At 39.3% G+C, this 25205-nt stretch overlaps 1 protein-coding gene across 1 annotated transcript; it reads right to left on the reverse strand.

Moving 5' to 3' along the window:
- Nucleotides 1-4136: 4136 nt before the first annotated feature.
- LOC133832472 (uncharacterized) lies at nucleotides 4137-6191 on the reverse strand. The gene is made up of 2 exons (XM_062262811.1): nucleotides 5207-6191; nucleotides 4137-5017 (listed from the first exon to the last, which is right to left on the reverse strand). Exons 1-2 carry the CDS (start codon nucleotides 6189-6191, stop codon nucleotides 4137-4139), a joined length of 1866 nt encoding a protein of 621 aa, XP_062118795.1.
- Between the last annotated feature and the right edge of the window lie 19014 nt (nucleotides 6192-25205).

Below are 25205 nucleotides of genomic sequence, written 5' to 3' on the forward strand. Positions count from 1 at the left end.
ATTATTAGGGGCGACATCCGTCACCCATAAAGATCCCTTTTGTTGTAGTGTCTCCACTAAGCATAGAAACTAAAATTTATATTAAATTAATGATTAATAATACCATAAAGGGAATTTAACCTATGTACATAATTTTATAAAAAAAATTAATTTTTACGGTCTCTAATATATTTTTTCAATTTTACGATTTCAAACTTTTATTTCTACTCGAAGTGAAGGAGTGGCCTCACTTGCCAAACTGACCACCTATTGATGTAGATACGCCACGAACCATTTCTTTTTCGTTCATAAAACAAAGTTATTGGTTATGAGAGAATGTTTGAATGTATTGCAGAGGAGACATGTGTGTAATGCAACATGCATATTGAAAGGAGAATGGGTTTTTACATTTTGTTTCTTATGAGTTTTTGTAGGAAAATATTATTGAATAATGAAAACTATTTACATAGCAATATTTACAAAGGAGGTGTGAGGGAGAAGACCACCATTGATGAAGACAACGACGAAACAATTTGAGAACAACTAATGATGAGTTGGATTCGACTGAGCACACGACCCAAACAATTTCCAACCCTATTTAACCCAACCCAGGTTGGCCTTATATTTAAAAAAAAAAATTATACATATAATTTCTAAACCCTAAAACCTTAATACATCACATTCTTTTCAGTTTTGTTCTAACCCTAATTGTGTTGCCTGCTCTCTCTTTTCTACACTCTCATCCCATACTCATTTTATTATTTATCTCCATTCTCCATGGAAATATAGTCCAAGTTCCAAACTCCACTCCTCCATCTCTTACTCTCATCGGCTCCATTCGGTCACAGGCATCATGACTCTAGCTCCAGGTGGTAGTCACAACTCCAAGTGGTTCCACCACACCATCGGTCCGGTCCTCCTCTCAATCTCTCTTACTCACAGTACCACACAATCACACACCACACCAACTATTTTCTTAGCATTTGATTAGGTTTTGTATTATTGTTAATTTATATTTTATATTATTACTAATTTATGCTATGCTTTGTTACACTAGGATTGATACTGTCAAAGAAAAAGGAAAAATATTATTATCAATGACTCAATGGAATAAGAAAAGTTGTCAAATACTCAAAGTGGTAGCTGAATAGGAATACATATTTTTTTCTATGATTATTTGATTAATATTGCTTTATGATGAACATATTGCTTGTTGATATTACTTGGAAAATTTTGTGCATATTTTGTATAATAAATTGTAAATTGTATAACAAATTAGTGCTAAAATTAATGATTATGTTGTGGATATTTGACATATTTTGCAATTTTTGATTATTTGTAAGTGTTGAAATAAGTGCTGAAATATTATGCTATTTGATTAAATAAATAATAAATTGATTGAGAAAATGAATGATGTTGATAAGTACTTGGCTAAAAAAATTGTCAATCCAATGACTTCCTCATTTGATAACCTACTTTAGTGGAAGGATAATTCTCAAAGGTTTAAGATTTTTTCTATGATTACTAAAGATGTTCTTGCTATACTTGTGTATATTGTGGCTTTTGAATATGCTTTTAGTACTAGTAGACATATTTTAGACTCATTTGGGAGTTCTTTTAGTCCAAAATGGTGGATGCACTAGTTTGTGCTCTGCTGATTATTTTTTTCGTCAACTAAAATAAGCAGATAAATCTTAAAGAAAAGAAGAATCAAACACAAGATTTTACGTGGTTCAGATTATTAATTATCCGTAGTTCACAAGTAAATTGTATTGAGGAAGAAGAACTTGCAAATCTCCAGTTCTCTAGAGATTTTGGCAGTGTTTTTGCATGCACTAAAAATTGGGATCCTTTTACAAGTGATACTCTCGCCTTATTTATAGGCGGATGAGGGGATTAAGCTCATTAATTGGAGCTTATTATAATAAATTCCCTCAATGGATCAGATTACACATAAATCAATGTTATTTTCCCATAAGCTAGACTTCTGGGTCTCATTTGTTATTCAACGGGCCCGCTATGAGGTTATCAAGCCCACGACCTTATTGGAAAATGTCATTTCTAATACTGTCAGGGGGTAGCTGCACGTATCCCTATAGTTGTACGAAATCGACAATACGATCTCTGTGGCCACCAAAAGTGTTAGATACATGTTTGTTATCCTGAATGCATCTCCGATTGTCACCTGGCAGGAGAGTTTCCCTTCCGTGGAGGGAAGTCTTCGGTGCTTGACAAGCTGATCACATCCTGAGAAGCTTTATTGGAACAAGGTGGATACTTGTAAGATTACTTCTCGTCAAGAGTACTCGACAATAGATTCTGTAAATGAACCGCCGAGTATGTTCTCTGATCATGATGAAATGAATATTCAGTGTATCAGGCCTTTAGGTCGCGAGGAGGACTAAACAAAATCACCCATCGAGACCACATTATCGTATGAAGAAAACACATACAACACACTCAAAATTACTTGAAGGGGAGTCATGAAGGGATTCAAACAAGAGAGTATTTGGATGATATACAAGCTTATGAGCTTCTTGAAGAAGGTAAATAAAATGACTTGTTAATATTGTTCTTTCTTCAATGCTTTTTATTTTCAATAAGTTGTGTAACTTTGGCTTTTGAATTGTAGACAATAAACTTAAGGACAAGGCAGCAACAAAGGAGAAGACCAAGACACCCATTGCCATTGTTGATTGATTAATTTAAGCTTTTTATTTTGTTTAAATTTCTATGAACTATCTATCTGGTTGTTATAATGGACGACTATAATAATTTTAAGATGTGTTTGGAATTTGAATGACTGTAATATTTGGGTTGTTAAGTACTAACTAGTAGTAGCAACTACTAAGACATGATTCTTCATTTTAGGTTTTAATAATATCATCCTTTTTTTATATATTGAATTATTGATTTTGAAAAACTTGATAGATTTTTTTAAATGGGTTATAATCCAACCCAACCCTTAATTGAATTAGTAGGGTTGAGTTATATATTAAAAATATTTTGAATGAGTTAGAATTCCCTAGGCCGATGTAATTGAGTTTACTCATTCAAATACCTTCAATCTGGCCAACCCTACTCATGTGCAGCCTAAGATGGACTACTAAATGTGGAAGTTTTAGTAGTAGCCATTTTACTTTCCAGGTTAGCTTTGGAAGGAGATACACCTATTAATGAAATAGATTTGTTGGTGTTGGCCTTAGTATCTTCATGTACATGGATCATCTCACACTGCATGTTTATTTTTTATTGTTGATTATAAATATAATGGATTATACCTTATGTGCTATTTTCGGTTGCATGTAATGTATTTCAATATTTTTAATATATATATATATATATATTTAGATAAACTTTAAATTTGATATTTGATATTTTTTATTGTCATATATAATACAAAATTTTAAAAATTATATAAAAGTATACTAATATTCATAAAATACGTAAAATTAAAAACACAAATATATATTTTTTAAGTAAAATACTGAGAAAATGATATATATTAATGAATATATATTAATTTTATTTACTCAATAAATAATAGTTGAAATTACTTTGGATGTGGTTTTTTTTCATTTGTTTTCACAAGTATTGACTTTTTTAGATTTTGTATAAACTACGACTTTTTCTTAACTTAAGCTGATTGTATGGAAAAATATTTCCATATTTTTATGTTTTATGAAGTAAAGTCATATTTTAATTAATCGTTCAGTGTTTAGAGACATTTTGTTTTGTGACGATATTTAGAGATTTGTATTACTTTTAGTTTTATTTTTTCGAATGTTAGTATTTTAATTTTTTTTCAGAGAGATATTTTATAAATTTGTTTTTTTTATATAATCATCCCTTCATATTTTTTTTATCTTCTCTTAATTAATTTAGTACAATTGATATATAATCTTATTATTACAATATTTAATATTTTATGATATTAATATCTGAATTTGTAAATTTTAATAATTAAGTTTTTTTATTTATCAAAATTAATTCTTTTTTTTATCAAGAAGAATAATGAACTTCATTAATCAATGAACAATACAAATGAGAGTCAGAGACTAAAAAACAAAAGGAAAACCTGTCAGAAACAAACCAGTAAAAGACCTCAACTAATTACAATGAAGGGACCGAATATACATTTGATCTCTATCAGAAAGCTACCTATTAGTCACTATGTATACCCTATATTTAGTGAAGTATTTAACTTCCTGAACTAGTTTCACTACAGTCAAAGAATAACCATCATGAAGGCACCTATTTCTATTCCTCCAAATATTGTATATAACAGCAGCACACACCAAATTCACTATAGCAGCAGGAACACCAACTCTGACTCTAGCTAGCCAAACCTGCCAGCTTTTAAAATCAGTAGGCCAAGCAGCAAACACCAACCAGCCAAAAATACTTTTAACCACCAACTTAGAGAGATTACAGTCAAAGAAAAGATGACAATGACTTTTAGGAAAGCTCTCACAGACCGGACAGACCAAGGAGTTCATTTCAATATGCACCCTGTTGAGATTGTCCCTAGTTAGAAGCTGCGAATTCACCACTTGCCAAAGCATGAATCTGTGTTTAGGAAGAATAATTTTGCTCCAAACAGTCCTATAATAGTCAACCCTTTGTTGGTCTAGAATGCTGTTATATAATCTTGCTGACTTGAACTTCCTATGCGCACCAGCAGAGAGGATTGCAGCTGGAGTGAAACAATCTCTAAGATTGCAAAGCTTCCTCCAATACCAGCTGCAATCAGCCTTCAGATCATAGGTCCAGATATTAACACCTTTCAAGTAAATGGAATTGATCCATTTGACCCATAACAGATCAGGTTTAGCTGATATATCCCAGACATACTTAGCTAAAATAGCACGATTCCAAACTTTACCATCTCTGAAACCCAAACCTCCATAAGCTTTGGGGAGGCAAACCTTCTGCCAAGAAGGAATGTGAAGCTTGCTTCTCTGCCCAGAAGTGCCCCACAGAAATCCCCTGCAAAGTTTATCAATTTCCTTGATAATTCTTTGAGGCAAGACAAAAACTGTCATCCAGTAGTTTCGAAGTCCCAACAAAACAGAATGAATAAGTTGAATGCGACCAGCAAAGGAAAGATGTCTACTCGCCCAGTTCTAAATTTTTAATAGAAATTTCTGAAGGATTACCTCACAATCTTCATGTCTCCAATTGGTAGGCCTCATGGGAACCCCAAGGTACTTAAGAGGAAAAGTACCTTCAGTCAGCTGTACTTCCTGGGCAATCCGAGATCTGTCAAGGCTAGAAACTCCACCAAAAAAAATATGAGACTTATGAGAGTTGATTGAAAGCCCTGTAACAGCAGCAAACTCATCAAGAACCTCCTTAACACTTTTAACAGCTGAGATAGACCCCTTACAAAAAAGAAGCAAATCATCCGCAAAGCATAGATTAATCAGCTTGAGACTTTTACACATAGGGTGATATCTAAAGGGAGAATTAAGCGCAGCAAGCTGAAGACTTCTAGTCAAATATTCCATTATGAGAACAAACAGCAAAGGTGACATGGGATCACCTTGTCTCAGCCCTTTTTTACCTTTAAATTTACCTTGCACTCTGCCATTCATCAACAGAAAATAAGATGTATTCCGAATGCAAGACATAACCCATCCTATGAATTTCTGAGGAAAATTTAGAGCTTTTAACAAGTCCTCAAGAAAATCCCAATCAATAGTGTCATAGGCCTTACTCAAATTAATCTTGATGGCACATCTCGATGAAGTGGAAATCCTCCCATAATTTTTTATGAGATCTTGAAAAATCATTATGTTATGGGCTATAGAGTGACCTTTAACAAACGCTCTCTGATTTGGCTGTACAAGATCAGGGAGAACTAAGGCCAGTCTCTTACATATTAGTTTAGCCATACACTTGTACAATGTAGAGCAGCAAGCTATGGGTCTATAGTCAACCGCCCGAGAGGGGTTAGCAACCTTAGGAATAAGAGACAAAGTTGTTTCATGAAGTTCTGAGGGGAAATAACCTGACTCAAAACACTGAGATATAGCTGAACAAACCTCATCCCCTATATCTTGCCAACTAGCTTTAAAAAAGCCAGAACCAAATCCATCAGGTCTTGGAGATTTGGTAGAAGGAATGTTGAACAATGAGTCCCTGATCTCCTTCTTTGAAAAAGGTTTGAGAAGCTTCAATTGCTGCTCAATAGAAAGCTTAGAGCCCATCTCAACATTCTAAATACTAATTTTACCTGTAGCTGAACTAGGACTACCTAAAAAGCATCTGAAATGATTCATAAAATGAGAGACAACTTCTGAGAAATTATCCATAACTTTTCCTTCTTCTGAGATGAAAGAGACGATACCATTATCAGATTTACGCTTCTTTAAAAAAGCATAAAAGAAAGAAGTGTTCATATCACCCTGTCTCAGCCATGTGATCTTGCTCCTCTGAATTAAAAAACTGTGATAACATTTTTCCTGAACCGAAAAGTTAGCAGCAACTTTTCTCTCTTCTTCCTGATAGCTAAAAACTTGAGGGTGAGTTTGAGCCTGCAATTGAGCTTCTTGATAAGCCTCTTTATCCTTGTAATAGGCAGCCTTCAGATCACCTATTTTATCCCTGTTAAAAACTTTCAGACAATGTTTAAGTCTCAGCATCTTGAAAAATATAGCTTTGATACCAGTGGCTCTAAGAGGAGACCTCCAGCTATCTATAACTAGGTCACGGAACTCATGATGCTTTCCAGTAATTATATATACCTAAAAATTTTTAACCCCATCTTCAATAATGGCTGCAATCTCACAATACAGGAACAATGGTCTGATATAGGCTCCCAGCTGAACTGTGCACTAGATTGAGGAAACATATCAATCCATTTTTCGTTCGTAAGAGCATGATCTATTTTCGAGTAAATTCGAGCTGCACCATGTTGGTTATTGGTCCATGTAAAAAATGAGCCTATTCTTCTTAAAGGTTCAACATGAGCATCTACAAGCCATTGAACAGAGTCCACCAGTTCTAGATCAGAAACAGGCTTACCACCTGACCTATCTTGACCTGAAAAGGGGCATTAAAGTCCCCTAAAACTAGCCATGTTTTGTCCATAAGAACTGGTCTTTGCAACCCTTCCCAGAGAGCTCTCCTCCCTTCAATCGAATTAACACCATAAACAAAAGTGACACCAAAAACTTGCTGCAAACCAGCCAACTTCACTAAACAAAGAACATATTGATTAGATTCTTCAATGATATTGACCTTAGCAAATATCTTTCTCCAGATAATCAACAGATGGCCTTCAATGACTAAGCTGGTATAAAAATCCCAGTTCGGAAAATGATGTTCCATGAACCTCCTTATTTTGTTTCCCTTCATTTTAGTTTCTAAAAGACCACCTACTCCAACTTTATTTCTGTTATAAAGATCACTAACTGGGCTATGCTTATTTGAACCATTAAGCCCTCTAACATTCCAACTTAAAATATTACAATTATCCATTTGAGGAAACAGAAATAGTATTACCTTCTTTATCACTGACCATTTGCTCTTGTAGCACCCCAAACTTATTAGATTTCCTGTTCTTTTGACCAGAATTGTTAGCAGCTAAACCTGAACCCTTTCCTTCCTTGGTTGGTGCAGCAATTCTTTTCGGGGTACGCCAGGGTTGGCTAGCCTGAGTACCTTTATCACTATCAGCTGATATCTCACTTGGAGGCTGAGAGGATTCGAGTAGAATGTCCTGAACCTAACCATCATCAAACCTGGTCTGAGTTGCAGGCTTCTCCTTCACTTCTTCCTATATTCCCTCAGAGCTCATACCCTGTGTCTCCATTTTAGTTGTAGACTCCTTCACAACCCATTGAGTATTCTGGCCCTTCCTAAAATCTGCCATTGAGTGACCATAACCCACACAAGTCTTACAATTAATCGGTAACCATTCATACTCAACCCCCTGCTCCATAATTTGGCCATGCTCATTGATATATTGTATATTTTTAGGAGGGTTCTCAGTAACTTCCATTTCTACCAAAATTCTGGCATACTGAATATGAGATCGTTCCTTTGTGAATTTATCCACCATAATTGGCTTACCAATTGTACTCACTAGGGCGTTGAGACATTTACTACCCCAATATTGAAGTCCCAAATCTGGTAGACGAATCCGAAGAGGTACAGATCGCACAAGACGAATAGCATTCAGATCGGTCGTCCATGGCCGAACAATAACAGGCTTCTATCAAAGTGGAGAATGCCATTTTCTAACACATGATCCCTGGTTGCATCATCATTGAACTTGACCATCATCAGACCCATAGTCATTCTTGAAATCTGGGCTATCCCTAGATGGCCCCAAAACCTCTTTATGAACCCTTCAAAAACAACCATTGGTGGGTTAGCACCTAGCACCATGCAAATGACTGCCGAGCTCTAGTTAGCAGATTGTATTTTAACCTCTTCAACATCAATTCTTGCAAATTTCCGACCCTCCTTGTATAATGGCTCAGTGAATTCAAGCTGCTGGTCCGAAAAGGACAACTTATTAGCCATGAAGTTTTGCCACTGTCTCTGAGCTATAGCTTGATAATCTTCATCATCTACTCTATCTGCCCATGATTCCATCGGTTGAGTCACATCATCATCTTTTCCTCCCGATCCAGAGATCTCCTCAAATTGGTGAGGCAAAACTGCATCACACGTCTCAACTTCTTCACCTGCTCCAGAAAATTGGCCATCAGGCATCCGATCATTGTCCAATTCATGAATTGGAGATTTCTCTTCCAAACTCAGCTGATCACCTTGCTCTCCTACCCGTCGATCTAGCTTACGAATTGGCTTCTTCCTCTTCGCCATGGGAGAGAAACAAACCAAACCTCAGCTTTTTTCCCTCAAAAAAAAGAAAATCTAAATATATTAAAAAGAAAATCTAAATATATTTGGATTCTAGAAGATAGACCACATAATATTTAGGTATTTTTATCATTATATCCAATTTTTATAAGATATTTGTGTAATTTTATATGTTTTTTATTTACTTTTGTGATTCTAGTAGATAGACCACATAATAATAAAAAGTAACCTAATACTTTGTGACTCATGCCCTTGATTATATTGTCAAGCTTTATGAACAATGTTTATAATATGATCTTCTTATATCTTCAAGAATCAAGAATACTGAAATTTGTGAAACTTTTGATTTCTTTGAATTGATCTTTTGGCGTCAATAACTTGGAACCTTCCAAAACTTCAGAAACAACAAATATCTGGAGAGACTTTGGACATATCTTGTTAGTATTGTAACATTCTATTACATTTAATTATGCATAATGTTTATCTGGGTGTACCATCCATATCTAATGAAAAAAAACTTGAACCAATATAAAAAAATTAGATCAATAGATTTAAAGCTAGGAAAAAGGTGCATCAATGGTCCCAAACCATCTAAATAAACACAATTTACATATACTTTAAAAACATGAACACACAAAAAAATTTAGACTAATAGATTTAAAACTCAAATCAAATTTAGAGGAAGATTTATTATTGATAGGGATGGCTAGAATAATTTAAGAGAACTCAAGGTGTTACACCTAGATTTCGAGAATGAGAATTTTTGATCTCGGAATCGAGCTCGTAAGGTGTAAGTTCGAGATTAGCACAGTTGTCACGTGATCCGCAAGTCAGAGACACTCTTGCTATGCCGTAAGTGACAACGTCGGAATGGTGAGCACAGGAACTACGTAGTCTCGGAGATGCTCCGAGGTTATAAGTTAGGATCGCAACTCGCAATGGCAATGGTTCAACACTTGTATGAATTTCTTGATTTATTTCCTGCCCTCAGACAAGACGATTCGAGCTCGAATACGATGGTCTCGTCAACATCACTTGTTGGGAACATAGGCGAACCAAGGTGACGAGCTCGTAATATGCAAATGGTCTCAAAGGCGTGTGAATCTAGCGTTCGAGCTTGTCAGTTGTGTATGAACGTATTTATTGTTGTAAAATCACTATGTTTAAGGGATCTGATGTAATTGGTTATTAAATCTGAAATATTATGGAATAAATACGCGTACGTGAAAACCGTATGCATTTAGTGGCATTATTTTAATTGATTTGGAGAATAACTTCCCGAAATCTGTGGGAAGAGATTCAGTAAGCTCCTCTATAAATAGAGTGAGATAATTCATTTGTGGAGACAGAAAAACAGATATTGGGAATACTCTATGCAGTTGCATCCAAAAAGCTATTAGAGAATTCCAAGAAGTTAATAACACAGACTCGTGGACTAGGCAGATTTTAACTGCTGAACCACGTAAAAAATCGTGTCCATAGTATTTGTTTCCATTGATATATTTTGCATAATTGCTCTTCTTTTCTAAGTTGATGAAAAATTGTGTCAACAGTTTGGTGCTTTCATTGAGAGCTATTAAACAAGACATGAGCCTGTTTAGTCAGAAAGCCTCTCAAATTATCAATGGCCGCTACGAGTAATGCCAGTACGAGTGAGCGACCAATGCTCAATATACATGAAGAGAAAATTCCTCACACTGAAGATTACCCACGACGGCGTGGAAAGCAGCCCATGATGAATCCAGATATGGAAGAAAGAAGCGATTCATCCAACTCCCGAGGGCATCCTACCCCCAGGCCTAACGAGGATATGTATAACAATCCTGAAATATATGTTCCAATTGTGGAACTTAAAAATTGCCAACTGCGCAAACAATTGGCAGAAGAAACAAAACGCAACGAAGAGTTAGCCAGACAAGTTGTTGGCGCCCAGGCACCACCTCAGAGGCCTAGAGGACGTCCTCGTGGGAGCACGGCCGCTAGGAGGGCGGAGCAGGTGCCACCACCAGCATCCCAACCAGTTCAACCAAGGCCCCGGAGGAGTAACCGGGCTGAGGGTTCTACCAACCCAACTACAGAAGCACAGTCAGGAATGGGAAATAACTGAGCCCCCTCAGTGGCTCGGAACCCAAATCCTGATGCTGCGCAAAATAACCAGAGCCTGACCGGGTGAATTCGGGACCATCTAGGCCCATCAATGGGAGACAACCACCATCTCCCATAAGACACCCACCATCGCCAATGAGAAACCCCTCGCTAGTCCACGAAGTTCCACGACCTACACATCGAGATGGAAATCGACGGGCTAGGCATGGACAGGGGAATGAAAGAGAAGCTACCTGAGATCGTAGGGCTCCTCAGCCTACAGAAAGCCAAATGTCAAGATCATAGACTGCTGGGAAAAGGAGGCCAGCAGGGGACCCACCTCGTAATCACCGAGCTGCGAGCTATGTAAGTGAAAGCTTGGATTCAACCAAGGCCCCAGAGGAGTAACCGGGCTAGGGGTTCTACCAACCCAACTACAGAAGCACAGTCAGGAACGGGAAATAACTGAGCCCCCTCAGTGGCTCGGAACCCAAATCCCGATGCTGCGCAAAACAACCTAGAGCCTGATCGGGTGAATTCGGGACCATCTAGGCCCATCAATGGGAGACAACCACCATCTCTCATAAGACACCCACCATCGCCAATAAGGCACCCCTCGCTAGTCCACGAAGTTCCACGACCTACACATCGAGATGGAAATCGACGGGCTAGGCATGGACAGGGGAATGAAAGAGAAGCTACCCGAGATCGTAGGGCTCCTCAGCCTACAGAAAGCCAAATGTCAAGATCACAGATTGCTGGGACAAGGAGGCCAGCAGGGGACCCACCTCATAATCACCGAGCTGCGAGCTATGTAAGTGAAAGCTTGGATTACACCAGGTCCGTGAGCATTTACAACATGGAACCAAGGCAGGCGGGGAATCGAGGAAATCACTTTGATCTACGGGAAAAATTAAACCACAATCGGGGTCGAGACAATCCCTCGAACCCAGATCTGCGAGACCATCTGAATGGCCGCAAACATCCAGTGTATAACCCTGCACCAAGACAGGGACCTGGAGTTAGACCTCCCGTGGATTTAGTCCAAGAAAGGATTGGACAACTGGAGAGAGCATTCAGACTCTTGCAAAATGAGCGTAGCAGGGATAAGGATGAAGAGTTCGTGAAGAGCTCGAGCCTTTTGCCCCGCATATCTCCAACACCTCGTTCCCTCATGGATTTAGGATACCTCATGTCCCGCCATTTGACGGAAACTCATATCCATATATCCGTCTGAGCACGTTCAACACTATTATGCGAGCCATCAATGTGGGTTACGAGCTCAGATGTATGTTGTTCCCAGCCACACTTACAGGACCAGGAAAAAACTAGTTTGAGAAGTTCAAAAGGCATTCGATCGCGTCTTGGGATCAATTTTCTGGGGACTTTAAAAAACAATTTAAGGATGTGGTTGGCATTAGGTCTGAGGTCTCAACCTTAACCAATGTCCGACAACAACAAAACGAGTCACTAAAAAGTTACCTCACAAGGTTTAACTTATAAGTGGCCCGAGCTCAAGATGTCGACGATAGTAGTCACCTGATGGCGGTTAGAGTAGGTGTAATGCAAGGAAGTCCCCTCTGGGAAGACTTACAAGGGAAACCTGTCAGGTCTTTAACCAAGTTTAATCGAAGGGCCCAGAGGTTTGTCAATGTAGAAGAGGCGAGGTCAGCGCTGAACATGACCTATCAGCTCGGAACTACAACGACAAACATGAACTCTGCTTCGACCTTGGTAGACCCCTCAACTTCGAAACCCCCTGGGGATAACCCTTCTAAAAGGAAGAAAAACGAAGGGAATAACCCCGAGGAAAATGGAGGAAAGAAGAAGAAAAAGGACAGATATTTCTCTGTATACAAGGTGTATACCGAGCTCAACGAGTCTCGAGAGAATATCTACCTGGCTAATGAAAACCAGGTCCCCTTTAGACGACCTGACCCCATGAGGAACCAGAAAGCAAAGAGAGATTATAATAAATACTATAGATTTCACTGAGATATCAGACATACAACCGATGAGTGCCGATAGTTGAAAGACGAGATCGAAGGTTTGATCTCGAGGGGTTATTTCGGAAAATACGTCAGAAACCGAAACCCCAATCAAGCTTCCACAAGCCAAAGGGCATCGGCTACACCACCTGCCCAAAACAGTAACTCTCGAGCTCGGGAGGATGAGCGACCCCCTTCGATTGATGGAGAAGATGTAATAACTATCTCGAGGGGACCTCATATCGCAGGATCGGGCAGGAATGCCCAAAAGAGATATGTAAACGAGCTTAAGACAGGTGACGGTTCTCCCTACAAACCCGAACCACGATCTTCGAAACAACAAAGGATTGAAACTCAACCCATAACCTTTACTGAAGAGGATGCATCACACATCCAGTTTCCGCATAACGACCTCCTAGTCATAACCCTCCAGCTCGCGAACAAGAGGGTACGCTGAGTCCTTATTGATAATGGGAGCTCGGTGAATATCCTCTATAAAGCCACCCTAGAAAATATGGGACTCATGCTTCGCGACCTAAATGCATGTGCAACCACACTGTATGGTTTTTCAGGAGAAGGGATTGCCTGTATGGGATCCATTGAACTCCATGTGACCTTGGGAGACTATCCAGTCTCTGTAACCAAGATGATGGAGTTTTTCATGGTGGATCTCTCATCGGCCTACAATGTACTGCTTGGGACACCCACCCTAGTTCGGCTGGGGGCAGTGTCATCTGTTAGGCACCTGGCCATCAAGTTCCCGACTTCTAGTGGCATCAGGACGCTGAAAGGGGACCAAATTGCAAGAAGGGAATTCTATAGCATCTCCGTTAGGGGAAAGAAGCAAACAAGTGCATAGACACTTGTAATTATTCAAAACAAGGATGGGACAGTCTTCAAGATAGATGAAGAGATCGACCCCAGAATAGAAGAAAGGGTTGACCTCGAACCTCTAGAAGAGCTCGAGGAGGTCAAGCTCGATGACCCCACCAAGATAATAAAGGTAGGTAAGAATCTTTCTGAAGAAGCAAAATATCAATTAATCCGCTTCTTAAAAGAAAACTAGGATGTATTCGCATGGTCACATTAGGACATGGTGGGAATCAGTCCAAATGTCATGAGTCATGCACTTAACATCGACAAGAGCTTCCCCCCGAAGCAGCAAAAGTGAAGACTCCTAGATGATGACAGAAAGAATGCCCTCAAGGAAGAAGTCGATAGGTTAAAGGCAAATCGATTCATACGAGACGCCTTCTATCCTGATTGAATAGCCAATCCAATGTTGGTTCTGAAGCCCAATGGCACGTGGCGAACCTGTATTGACTATTCCGACCTTAATAAGGCATGCCCCAAAAATTGTTTCCCCTTACCTCAGATTGATCAGCTCGTAGATGCCATAGCAGGTCATGACCTCATGTCATTCATGGACGCCTATTCTGGATATAACCAGATCGCCATGCACGCACCGGACCAAGAGCATACAAGCTTCGTAACCGATAAAGGGCTATAATGCTATAATGTCATGCCTTTCGGGCTCAAAAACGCTGGAGCAACGTACCAAAGACTTGTGAACAGAATGTTCTTCGAGCAGATAGGTAATAACATGGAAGTTTTTGTTGATGACATGCTAGTCAAGTCCAAACATAATGATAACCATGTGGAAGATCTCGCAGAATGCTTCACCGTGTTATGGAAATATAACATGAAACTCAACCCACAAAAATGCTCTTTCGAAGTATCTTCAGGAAAGTTTCTGGGGTTCATAGTGAATGTGCGAGGAATAGAGGTTAATCCTGACAAGATCAAGGAATTGATTGACATGCCCTCACCTCGAAAGCATAAGGATGTCCAGAGTTTAACTGGATGAATGGCGGCACTAAGTAGGTTTGTTTCAAAATCTACAGACCGATGTCTTCCTTTCTTCAACCTTTTGAGAGGGGGCAAAAAGTTTGAGTGGTCAGAGGAATGCGAGCTTGCATTCTAGAACTTAAAGAAACATCTCGCCGAACCACCGATCTTGTCGAAGCCTACCACTGAGCACGCCATTAGTGTCGTGCTTATCCGAGAAGACAAGTAGGTACAAAAACCAGTGTACTATGTCAGCAAAAGGTTACTGGGGGCAGAATCGAGATACCCTTCAATGGAAAACTGGCTTTTAGCCTAATCCACTCATCTCGAAAGCTCTGACCTTATTTCCAAGCAAACCCTATTCATGTGTTGAATGATCAACCATTACGACAAGTTCTTTCTAAACCAGAAGCCTCTGGAAGATTGTTGAGGTGGGCGGTCAAACTCGGACAGTTCGAGATCACTTATCACCTGAGAACGACCATAAAGGGACAAGCTCTGACAGATTTCATTGTAGAATGTATTGGAGTGTCTAATGATGAAGTTATAACCCCAGCCCACGAGCTGTGGAAACTTTATGTTGATGGATCCTCCAACGAAAATGGATCGGGGGTAGGAATCATACTGATCACTCCAGCGAAAAGTCATTTTCATTCCGCCTTAAAGTTCAACTTTGAAGCGTCTAATAACAAAGCTGAGTACGAAGCATTGTTGGCAGGACTTCGGATAGGCAAGGAACTCAAAGCAAAGGATATAAACTAATATAGTGATTCACAGTTAGTGGTCAAACAAATTTTAGGGGAATATCAGGCTCGTGGCATAAAGATGGCTGCATATTTAAAGAAAGCTAAGGTTATGCTTGGACAGTTCCTCGAGAACAAAATTCAAATGCAAACGCATTGGCTAGGCTCACTACGATTAGCGAGGCCGATACACTGAATGTCGTCCCAATAGAGTTTCTACCGACCCCGAGTATTAGCGAGCCTAACGAAGAAGACGTATGACCCCAATAGTCGATTACCTCAAAACCAAAATTCTCCCAACAGAATGGAACGAGGCTCGAAAATTGATGTATCAGATCCCGAGGTACACTATTGTGGAAGGAAGGTTGTATCGAAGAGGGTATTCTATGCCACTACTCCGATGTGTAACTCCACCAGAGGTAAAGAAAATTATTGAAGAAATTCATGAAGGATTTTGTGAAGACCACACTAGGGGGCATAGCCTGTCAAAAAAAGTGATAAGACAAGGATATTTCTAGCCCACAATCAAGGCAGACGCATTTGAATACGTCAAAAAATGTGACAAGTACCAGTGATTTGCTTCAATTCCACAAGCTCCACTTATCGAGCTAACCATGCTGACCTCCCCATGGCCATTTGCGGTGTGGGGAATCGATCTTATAGGCTCATTGCCAACAGGGAAAGGTGGAGTAAAGTATGTTGTGGTCGCGGTCGATTATTTCACAAAATGGACCAAGGCCGAGCCCCTAGCAACAATTACCTCGAAAAAGGTTTTAGACTTTGTGGTAAAAAACATCATCTGCCGATACGGAATGCCCATAAAGGTAGTGTCGGACAATGGTACCCAGTTCGACAGCGACTTGTTTACCTATTTCTGCGAAAAGAATGGGATAATAAAAAGTTTCTCCTCCATCGCTCATTCCCAATCAAACGACCAGGTCGAAGCAGTCAACAAAACCCTTAAAAGCTCCATAAAGAAAAGGGTAGAGGAGGCTAAAGGTAGATGGCCCGAGGAGTTACTACAAGTGTTGTGGGCTTATCGAACCACAACTCGAACTTCAACAGGACATACTCCCTTCTCCCTAGCATATGGATACGAGGCCATGTTACCAATTGAAGTCGAAATACCTGCAATTCGGAGCCATGCCTACAATCAGGTCTCAAACCAATCCCAGCTCGAAGAAAGTCTGGACCTTATTGAAGAAAGACGAGATGAAGCTCAACTAAAAAATTTCGCATATCAGCAGCGAGCTATCCGATACTTCAATAAAAAGGTTCGAGATTGAAAATTTGGATTGGGAAACTTGGTATTAAGACGTGTATTCCTGCCTACGAGGGACCCATCTGTTGGAGTACTCTGACCTAACTGGGAAGGACCTTACCAGATCGAGTCTATTATCTGACCTGGGGTGTATAAATTGGCAAGATTAAGCGGGGAATTGGTATCGCGAGCTTGGAATGGCAAACATCTACGACCTTACTATCAGTAATGTAGGAATGATGTTTTATTGTAACCAAGCTTGTTTATTTTTCAGACTGTTTGTTAATAAAGTGTTCGACTTTGATCAAAAGTTATTTTCTTTACTACATGTTGCATTTTTTGCAAACTCTCTTAATTCAATAACCTATGGTCACACTCATAGGATATTAAGGGGGCATCAGTGGTATATAATAATACCATAAGTTTGAAAAAATAAATAAACATCGAGTCAAAATGTCTGGATCGTTAACCCGACATAAAGATGTTAAGTATACACGTAAACTAACAAAAATGTCTGGATTGTTAACCTGACATAAGAGTTATAAGTGTCTGGATTTGACCAGATACGTGAGCTAAGATGATCTGGACATAACCAGATTGTCAAATTTATAAGTGTCTGGATTTGACCAGATACACGAGCTAAGATGATCTAGACATAACCAGATTGTCAAAATTATAAGTGTCTAGATTTGACCAGATACACGAGCTAAGATGATCTGGACATAACTAGATTGTCAAAATTATAAGTGTCTGGATTTGACAAGATACGCGAGCTAATATAATCTGGACATAACTAGATTACCAAAGTTCTAAGTGTATGGATTACAGAAACCAGACATGACCTAAACAAGTTTGGAACAAACTAGCTAAAACTAATCGACAGAAAGTCGGAATATAAATAAACCTACTTCAAGTTAAGTTGAGATCAAGGCTGGAATATTTTGCAAAAAAGATAGTTTCGACCTCACAACCTTAGGGAGTTACTCGAGGAAGAGGAAAAGTGACTAGAAAAGCAAGATATAACTAAACTACCTATCTTACATGCCATATAGGTACTTTCGAGTGCATGGTAAAAGTAAGGTTCGACCTTGACAAATAACGAGATTGGACATGGATACATTGAGCAAACTGTGCATGAATGCATTGAAACTCGAGCTTAAATCTAACAGATATGTTTGTACGAATAAACAAACATAAAAGCAAACCTTTAATATCAGATGCTTAAAATATTTCAACCCAGAAATGTAAAGAAAAAATGTTAAAAGTAAAAGCTAAATCTAAAATCAAGTGTATAAAGGTTTTCGAGCAAAGAGAATCATATACATAACGATTAAAATTACTGTTTGAGAAAATATAAAATAGCCCTTAAGCGAGCAATAAATTGTCTTTACTCCAAGGGCATAAATAAATAATTATTACAAAAATTTTAATGGGATACAACCCATTATCTCGCTTCTATGAAGCGGGTGCATCCCCTTCGGCAGCATCAGGCTTCTTCGCCACCTTTTCTGCCTCCTTCTTGGCGTCCTCCTCTACAAGTCGAGCTTGCCACCTTGCCAGGAACTCATCTTTGAGAATGTCTAAGAAGATTTTGTCGAGGTCAGCGCTGTTGGCCCAGATTCGGTACATGGCCATATCAACCGCATGATCCTTCTTTTGCTTGAACTCCTCCTGAAGGTGAGCCTTCTCACCCTTGATTATGTCAAATGTGGCTTTCTTCTCCTCCTCGAGCTTGGCGTTCAGCTCTTCCAGCTCCTTGATTCTGGAGTCCTTCTCCTTGCTCTTAGACACTTTAGCCTCCAGCTTTTCCTCGAGCTCAGACTTGGTGGCCTTAAGCTCGTCTGCGAGCTTAATCTGGAGATTCTTTGACTCCTGAGCATAGGACATGCTCGAGTGGGCTTCATTGTTTAGCTTGTAGTTAAGCTGAGAAAACACAGCAAGGACCTGTACATAAACAACAAGGGTTAGAACACACACAGAATAAACTCGAACAGGAAGCACGACATACAGAATAAACTCGAACAGGTTAGAACAACAAGGGAAATTACGGAGGAGATGAGCTCGCTACCCTTATCATAGAGGGTGTTGGTGTCTCAGCAGGAGGTTAGGAATTGCCATTGAGCGACACCGAGATTGCTGAAACTCTGGCCAACTCGAGACAGTACGTCCGAGCCAAGAGTAGCTTTATGTTTCCTTGCGGCGTTGTCGATCACATACTCCAGGGAGTGGGTCAAGACCGACAACAAGCGTTCCCGAGTGGGAACCAACTTCTTTGGGGCCAGGGCAGTTTTTTGAGAAGTCTGGATGGCAGGAGGCGGGGGAAGCGTAACCTCAGCAAATACCCTGACCTTGGGGTCTGCAGCAATAGCTCGGCTCGGGTCATGGGAGTCTGGGGCTAAATGGGTCACCTCGGTTCTTTTTTTAATCTTAGAAGGGCGCCTCACTCTTTGTGACGCCCTCGGGCGCTTGCTTTGTTTAGCTCCCGAGTGGCGGTTGAGCACATTATCGAGATCGGAGTCCATGTCGCCTACACATACATAAAAAGAGACAAAGGTTAAAGTCAAAAGAAACCTAACTGGAACTCTCCCCCGAGCTTGTGCTCGGTGACCATGTAATCCCCTATCTTCAGAGGAGGTTGGGAGAGTCCCTTCCCTATACGTGGGTGACAGTCACGAAAGGTCTCTATAGTCGTTATTACTGTACTATACTGCGACCCCATCCCAGACTTCATTTAAACTATACATAGTTTGGAACTGTCCTAACCAACTATCGAACCTATTAATGTTCTCATCTACACAAGACCAAACATAAAAATTATCCATGGAATCCGGGAATATGATCAAGGTATCAGGCTTATACTTTAGTAGAGAGAGGGACCACATAGTCGAGCTAAGGATAACTTTACCTCCACTACTCGAGCTCGAAGCCTCATCGTGCGCTTCATTTCCCGAGCATGGGCGATCCTGACGGTGAGCCACTGGAGAGCGGGCATGTGAGCTCGTTGACCTCTCTCTTGGAGGAAGCTTCTCAGTAGGAAGAGGTACATGCTCCCACTTTAGGTACTTGCGATAAGCAACATCGTCTATCGAACGATCTCGCTCCAGGAGGCCACAGGCTCGGAGTTTATCTTCATGAAGGAGATATGATAGGGAGCGCCTGCCATACGACCATTTGAGCAGAGCATTCTTATGTTCCACCATTGAGTTAAAGGGTGTGGGACGGTGATAATTGGCTGAAGAAATGGATACGTGTCATTATTTCGAGCTTAATCATTAATCGAGCGAGAAAGAAATGGGTATGTGTACTTACGAATTTGTTATAACGAATAGAATTTCGAAGGAGCCAGACCGTCTGTCCAGAAGAAGGATAATTTGAATTTCGGAGGATGGTTTGGCATATTCTCGAAGATCTTCTTCTCCTTGGGATAGCTTGACAAGTAATAGAATCCATCTCCTCCCCGAGATCGGGAGGGGTTGCTTTTCAGGCAAAAAAGAAAGAGAATCTCTCTTTGTGAAGGTCCTTCCCACTTTAGCTCGTGGTATAGCGACTTGCGGGCGGACAAAACCCTGTAGGATTTGGTTTGAAGTTGAAAAGGCGCGAGCTCGAAAAAGTCTAGAAAATCCTTAAAAAAGGATTTTTGGTGGAGTAAAGCCCTCGCCTTCATATGTTCGCAACTCTAGGGCGCGAGCTTGATCTGGTTATCGGGTCGGCCATCACCTGGGGCGTAGCAGCTCCGCTCGTTCGGAGTTACAGCTCGGCACATCAGGGTATTGGAGAGCTTCAGGCCATGGCGAGATAGAATGTAAGAAATCTGGCTTCTAGAAGTGACCGAGCTCCAATAGTGTTTGGCCTCGAAGAATTCCTCCCTAGAGGTAGGAATGGTATCAGCTTGCGAGGTAGAAGGGCGGTTTGAAGGGTCATCCATCAGAGAAAAGGAAAGTACACCAGGCTTGAAGGAAACAGTGACTTTGAGTTTGGGATCGAGAGGAATAGGTCTAAGTTCGGGGTCTGGATCTGGGTAAATCGCAACCTGAAGTTTCCTCCTTTTTCTTTCTTTGACCTCGTCGATCTGATGTCGAAAATGGGCTCGGATATCTTCTTGTTCGTACCTCACTTTGTGCTCGCGTATTAGTCGCTGGTTCCAAGTGAAGGGAGATTCTGGATTGGAAGTTGATGGAGAATAAGGGATTGCGAGCACTGATCCACACCGATTCTAAGAATTCTGCGACATCTAGAAAGAAAGAAAAGGGCAAGGGCCAGGCATACAAGAAATCATAGTATGATTTTTGGTGATTCGAGCTCGAAGGCTTGAAATCACGAGTAGGCTCGATCGAGACCGAGGTCTCGAAAGGATAGGACAAGTTCAAGGAAGAACCTCGAACTATTGTAAAGTTTGGGCTTCGAGCATGTATCTGACGCGAGAGTGGGAAAGTGTGGGTTCATTTTAAGAATCCTTGATTGAAAGGGGAAAAGTTGACGGTTACTCAAAAAGGTGATAATTTTGGGATTTGTGCAATTTAAAACCCTAATTCAGAACCCCATTTCTTGGCCTACACAATACATTACTCGTAGTATAAAAAATAAAAAACCCACATTTGTATTTTTTGCACTAAATCTGGGTTTGAAACCCATGATTTCAAAAAAAAATTTGAATCCAAAGTTTATGTAGTATCAGCTAAACTATATTGCTAAAGCTACAAACTAGTGAATATGTTCATACGGAAAGGAAGTGCGTAAAAATGCATGAAAAATATAAAGAATGGGAAATCAAGAAATGGAACTTACACACAGAAGAAGCTTGTGGATATAGTGAGGTTGTCGACTAAAGAATCGGCTGCAAGAAGGATCTCACGGAATAAAAAATACTGAGGTTGTTTTGTCTTGTCGATTTGGAGAACATGCGTAGGAAAAAAAGAGAACTGTAGCTCTGGTTTTTCTTTCTCTCTTGAACTTAAAGCGTAAAAGTGAAGTGAGGAAGATGATAGAGGCTTATTTATAGACCTTAGGGAATGTCAATGGTCGAACTAATCTGGACCATTGGCCGGATTCAGTATCTGATTGAACTATCAGGTGCAAAAGTGGCGATGACGGCAAAGAGTTGGCAGGCGAATAGACGTGGGTGTGGTGAAAAGGTACTTGGTACTCTAATTGAGCAACCCGTGGTTGACGCGTGTCCACACTCAAATATATTAAGTGGCTCAGTTTTCGATAGAAGCAGTTCAAAAGTTTCCTTCTCATAGGATTCGAACTGATACTTTTGAGGGGGAAAAATGTTACACCCAGATTTTGAGAATGGGAACTTTTGATCTCGGAATCGAGCTCATAAGGTGTAAGCTCGAGATTAGCACAGACGTCATGTGATCTACAACTCAGAGATAGTCTAGCTATGCCGTAAGTGACAGTGTCGGATTGGTGAGCTCAGGAACTACGTAGTCTCAGAGGTGCTCCGAGGTTATACGTTAGGATCACAACTCTCAATGGTAATGGTTCAACACTTGTATGAATTTCTTGATTTATTTCTTGCCCTCAGACAAGACGATTCAAGCTCGAGTATTGTAAGCTCGAATAGGATGGTCTCGTCAACATCACTTGTTGGGAACATAGGCGAACCAAGGTGACGAGCTCGTAATATGCAAATGGTCTCAAAGGTGTGTGAATCTAGCGTCCGATCTCGTTAGTTGTGTATGAACGTATTTATTGTTGTAAAATCCCTATGTTTAAGGGATATGATGTAATTGGTTATTAAATCCCAAATATTATGGGATAAATACTCGTACGTGATAACTGTATGCATTTAGTGGCGTTATTTTAATTGATTTGGAGAATAACTTCCTGAAATCCGTGGGAAGAGATTCGGTAAACTCCTCTATAAATAGAGTGGGATAATTCATTTGTAGAGACAGAAAAATGGATATTGGGAATACTTTGTGCAGTTGCTTCCAAAAAGCTATCAGAGAATTCCAAGAAGTTAATAACACAGACTCGTGGACTAGGCAGATTTTAACTGTTGAACCATGTAAAAAATCGTGTCCATAGTATTTGTTTCCTCTGGTATATTTTGTTCAATTTCTCTTCTTTTATAAGTTGACAAAAAACGGCGTCAACACAAGAATATTCTACCAATTCATGTAACCACTTTTTAGACACTAAAAGTAATGGTCCCCATACTCAGTTACTTTCTTAGTAAATTTTTTTATTAGTTATTTATATTCTAAAATTACTCCAACTATCATCATCTTCAACATCGACTCCAACTAACCTCTCTAATTATATTTTTATCAATTAGTTCCATTGATCCTCTAATGAAAATATTCTATAAATTTAATTACAGAATGAAATTTGTATTCTCTAACAGAAATTGAGCGCTCTATGTTCAAGCCTTGAATCAAAACTGAAAGGAACAACTAATCTTCTTTCATTTAAGTAAGGAGCATATTCCATATCTGTGAAGTATGTTCCCAGCCACTTGTAGTTCTATGACTCGAAGATATCAGGAATTCAGTCGTAGGAATATTGAACCTTACCCGATTAGTCAAAAGTCATAAAAGCACTATTAGGAGTTCATTACTCACTTCAGAATTGAGGTCAAGTCTCAAACGACCATTGATTGATGAATGTTGAACTTATATATTTTAACGGAGATTATCATAAGTTCTTTCTTTCATTGTGTCCTAATCATATATAATCTATATTGTATACGGTACCTCTATCTGGATAAACTTCTATGTCTTAAAAAGAACATATACCTTACCCATAATCTTTATTAAATATAACTCCCACTTTATTTAGCAATCAAGGACTATTTTTATATTATTATTATCTTGAATTAAATCCTCTTGTATATATATCATTATACATATACTTAATTCAAGACTACATCAATAATATTGGATCTTCATGATAAATGGCATGTATAATTTAATACAAATATGGGTGAAAATATTAATTTTATTTAATTAATAGTAATCGTTCATACATAAATATGCTTTAAGGGCACAAATCCCAACAATCTCCCAGTTTCCCTAAAGTAGATGAGATATGTCGCTTAATCTAAATTTAAGAAATGACTATCAAAAATCGTAGCAGGCATTGTCTTCGAAGAGGGATCAACATCGTTGTTTGCTAATTCAATCTTCTGAACGATTATATCTCCTATGTGTACTATCTCTCTTATGGGGTGGTACTTACGCTCTATATGCTTCGCTCTCTTATGGCTTCTCTATTCTCTTGAGTTGGCAATCACTCAGCTATTGTCACAGTAGAGTACGATAGGTTTATCCATAGCTGGAACAATTTACAGATCACCGAAAAACTTTCTAAGCCATACAACCTCCTTAGCTTCTTCGCTTGCAGCTACGTATTCTGCTTCCATGGTGAAGTCAACAATAAAAGATTGCTTTATACTCCTCCATATAATTTCTCCACCCATAATTGTGAAAACATATCCAGACGTAGATTTTTGGGAATCTTTGTCGAATTGGAAGTCAGAATTTGTACAATGTTTGACAGCTGTCCAATGATCGAAGCTTTGATTTCACTGGTACCTACTTACTATACCCACATCGTAGCAAATGTCAGGCCTGCTACATAACATTTCATAGATTAAGCTTCCTACTGCAGAGGCATAGGGTATCCATCTCATTTCCTCTTCCTCTTGGGGTGTCTTAGGACATTGGTTCTTGGAGAGGTGAACACCATGACGAGATGGGAGGTTTCCCTTCTTGGAGTTCTACATCACATACTTTGTAAGTATTTTATCTATATAAGATGCTTGAGACAATGCCAATATTTTCTTCTTGCGGTCACTAATTAATCATGTCCCAAGAACGTAGCTTGCCTCTCCCAAATCTTTCATTTGGAATTGGTTGGCTAGCCAGAATTTTATACCAGATATTATTCACATCATTCCCAATGAGTAATATTTCATCTACGTATAAAACTAGAAAGACCACTTTGTCCTTTTCCATTTTCTTGTATACACAAGTCTCATCGACATTTTGAGCAATACCATAAGATCAATACCTAAGCCATCATTACAATTTTATACAAGTCCTATTGATTCGGATGCATATCATGATTTATATTAGTGGACAATAGCAAGTAAGTGAGCTTATGAAATTATTTGGTTTGAATGGATTGATTGGAAAGAATTTGGCTAGCATAATTGATTTCAAATACGTTTATTTAATTATCATGACTTGGTAATCTGAAATGTTAGTAGACTAAAGTGTGTTGATTGAGTGTTTTGATCAAAATTCTGGATTGCATAAACTGTTGAGTAGTTTTTTTTAGAATTATATGATTATCATTCATGATTTTGAGGCATAAGTGTTGTTGGTATAATTCATGTTATGTTTGTTGTGCGATGTTGTCTTTGTTGTTAGAGTCTCAGTTTATTTTGAGTCCTTTATTCGAGGGCGAACAAAGAGTAAGTTTGGGGGAGTTTGATAAATCTATTTTAGTGTC

This window comes from Humulus lupulus, chromosome 1 (assembly GCF_963169125.1).
Source record: "Humulus lupulus chromosome 1, drHumLupu1.1, whole genome shotgun sequence".
In the NCBI taxonomy this organism is placed as follows: Eukaryota; Viridiplantae; Streptophyta; class Magnoliopsida; order Rosales; family Cannabaceae; genus Humulus; species Humulus lupulus.

What these genes read in the sequence shown, in the direction of transcription:
- LOC133832472 (XM_062262811.1), bottom strand. Translation starts at nt 6,191, where the DNA reads ATGGGCTCTAAGCTTTCTATTGAGCAGCAATTGAAGCTTCTCAAACCT. An exon ending in GGAAGTACAGCTGACTGAAG is followed by an intron (nt 5,018 to 5,206) that starts GTACTTTTCCTC and finishes ACTGGATGACAG; the next exon opens with TTTTTGTCTTGCCTCAAAGA.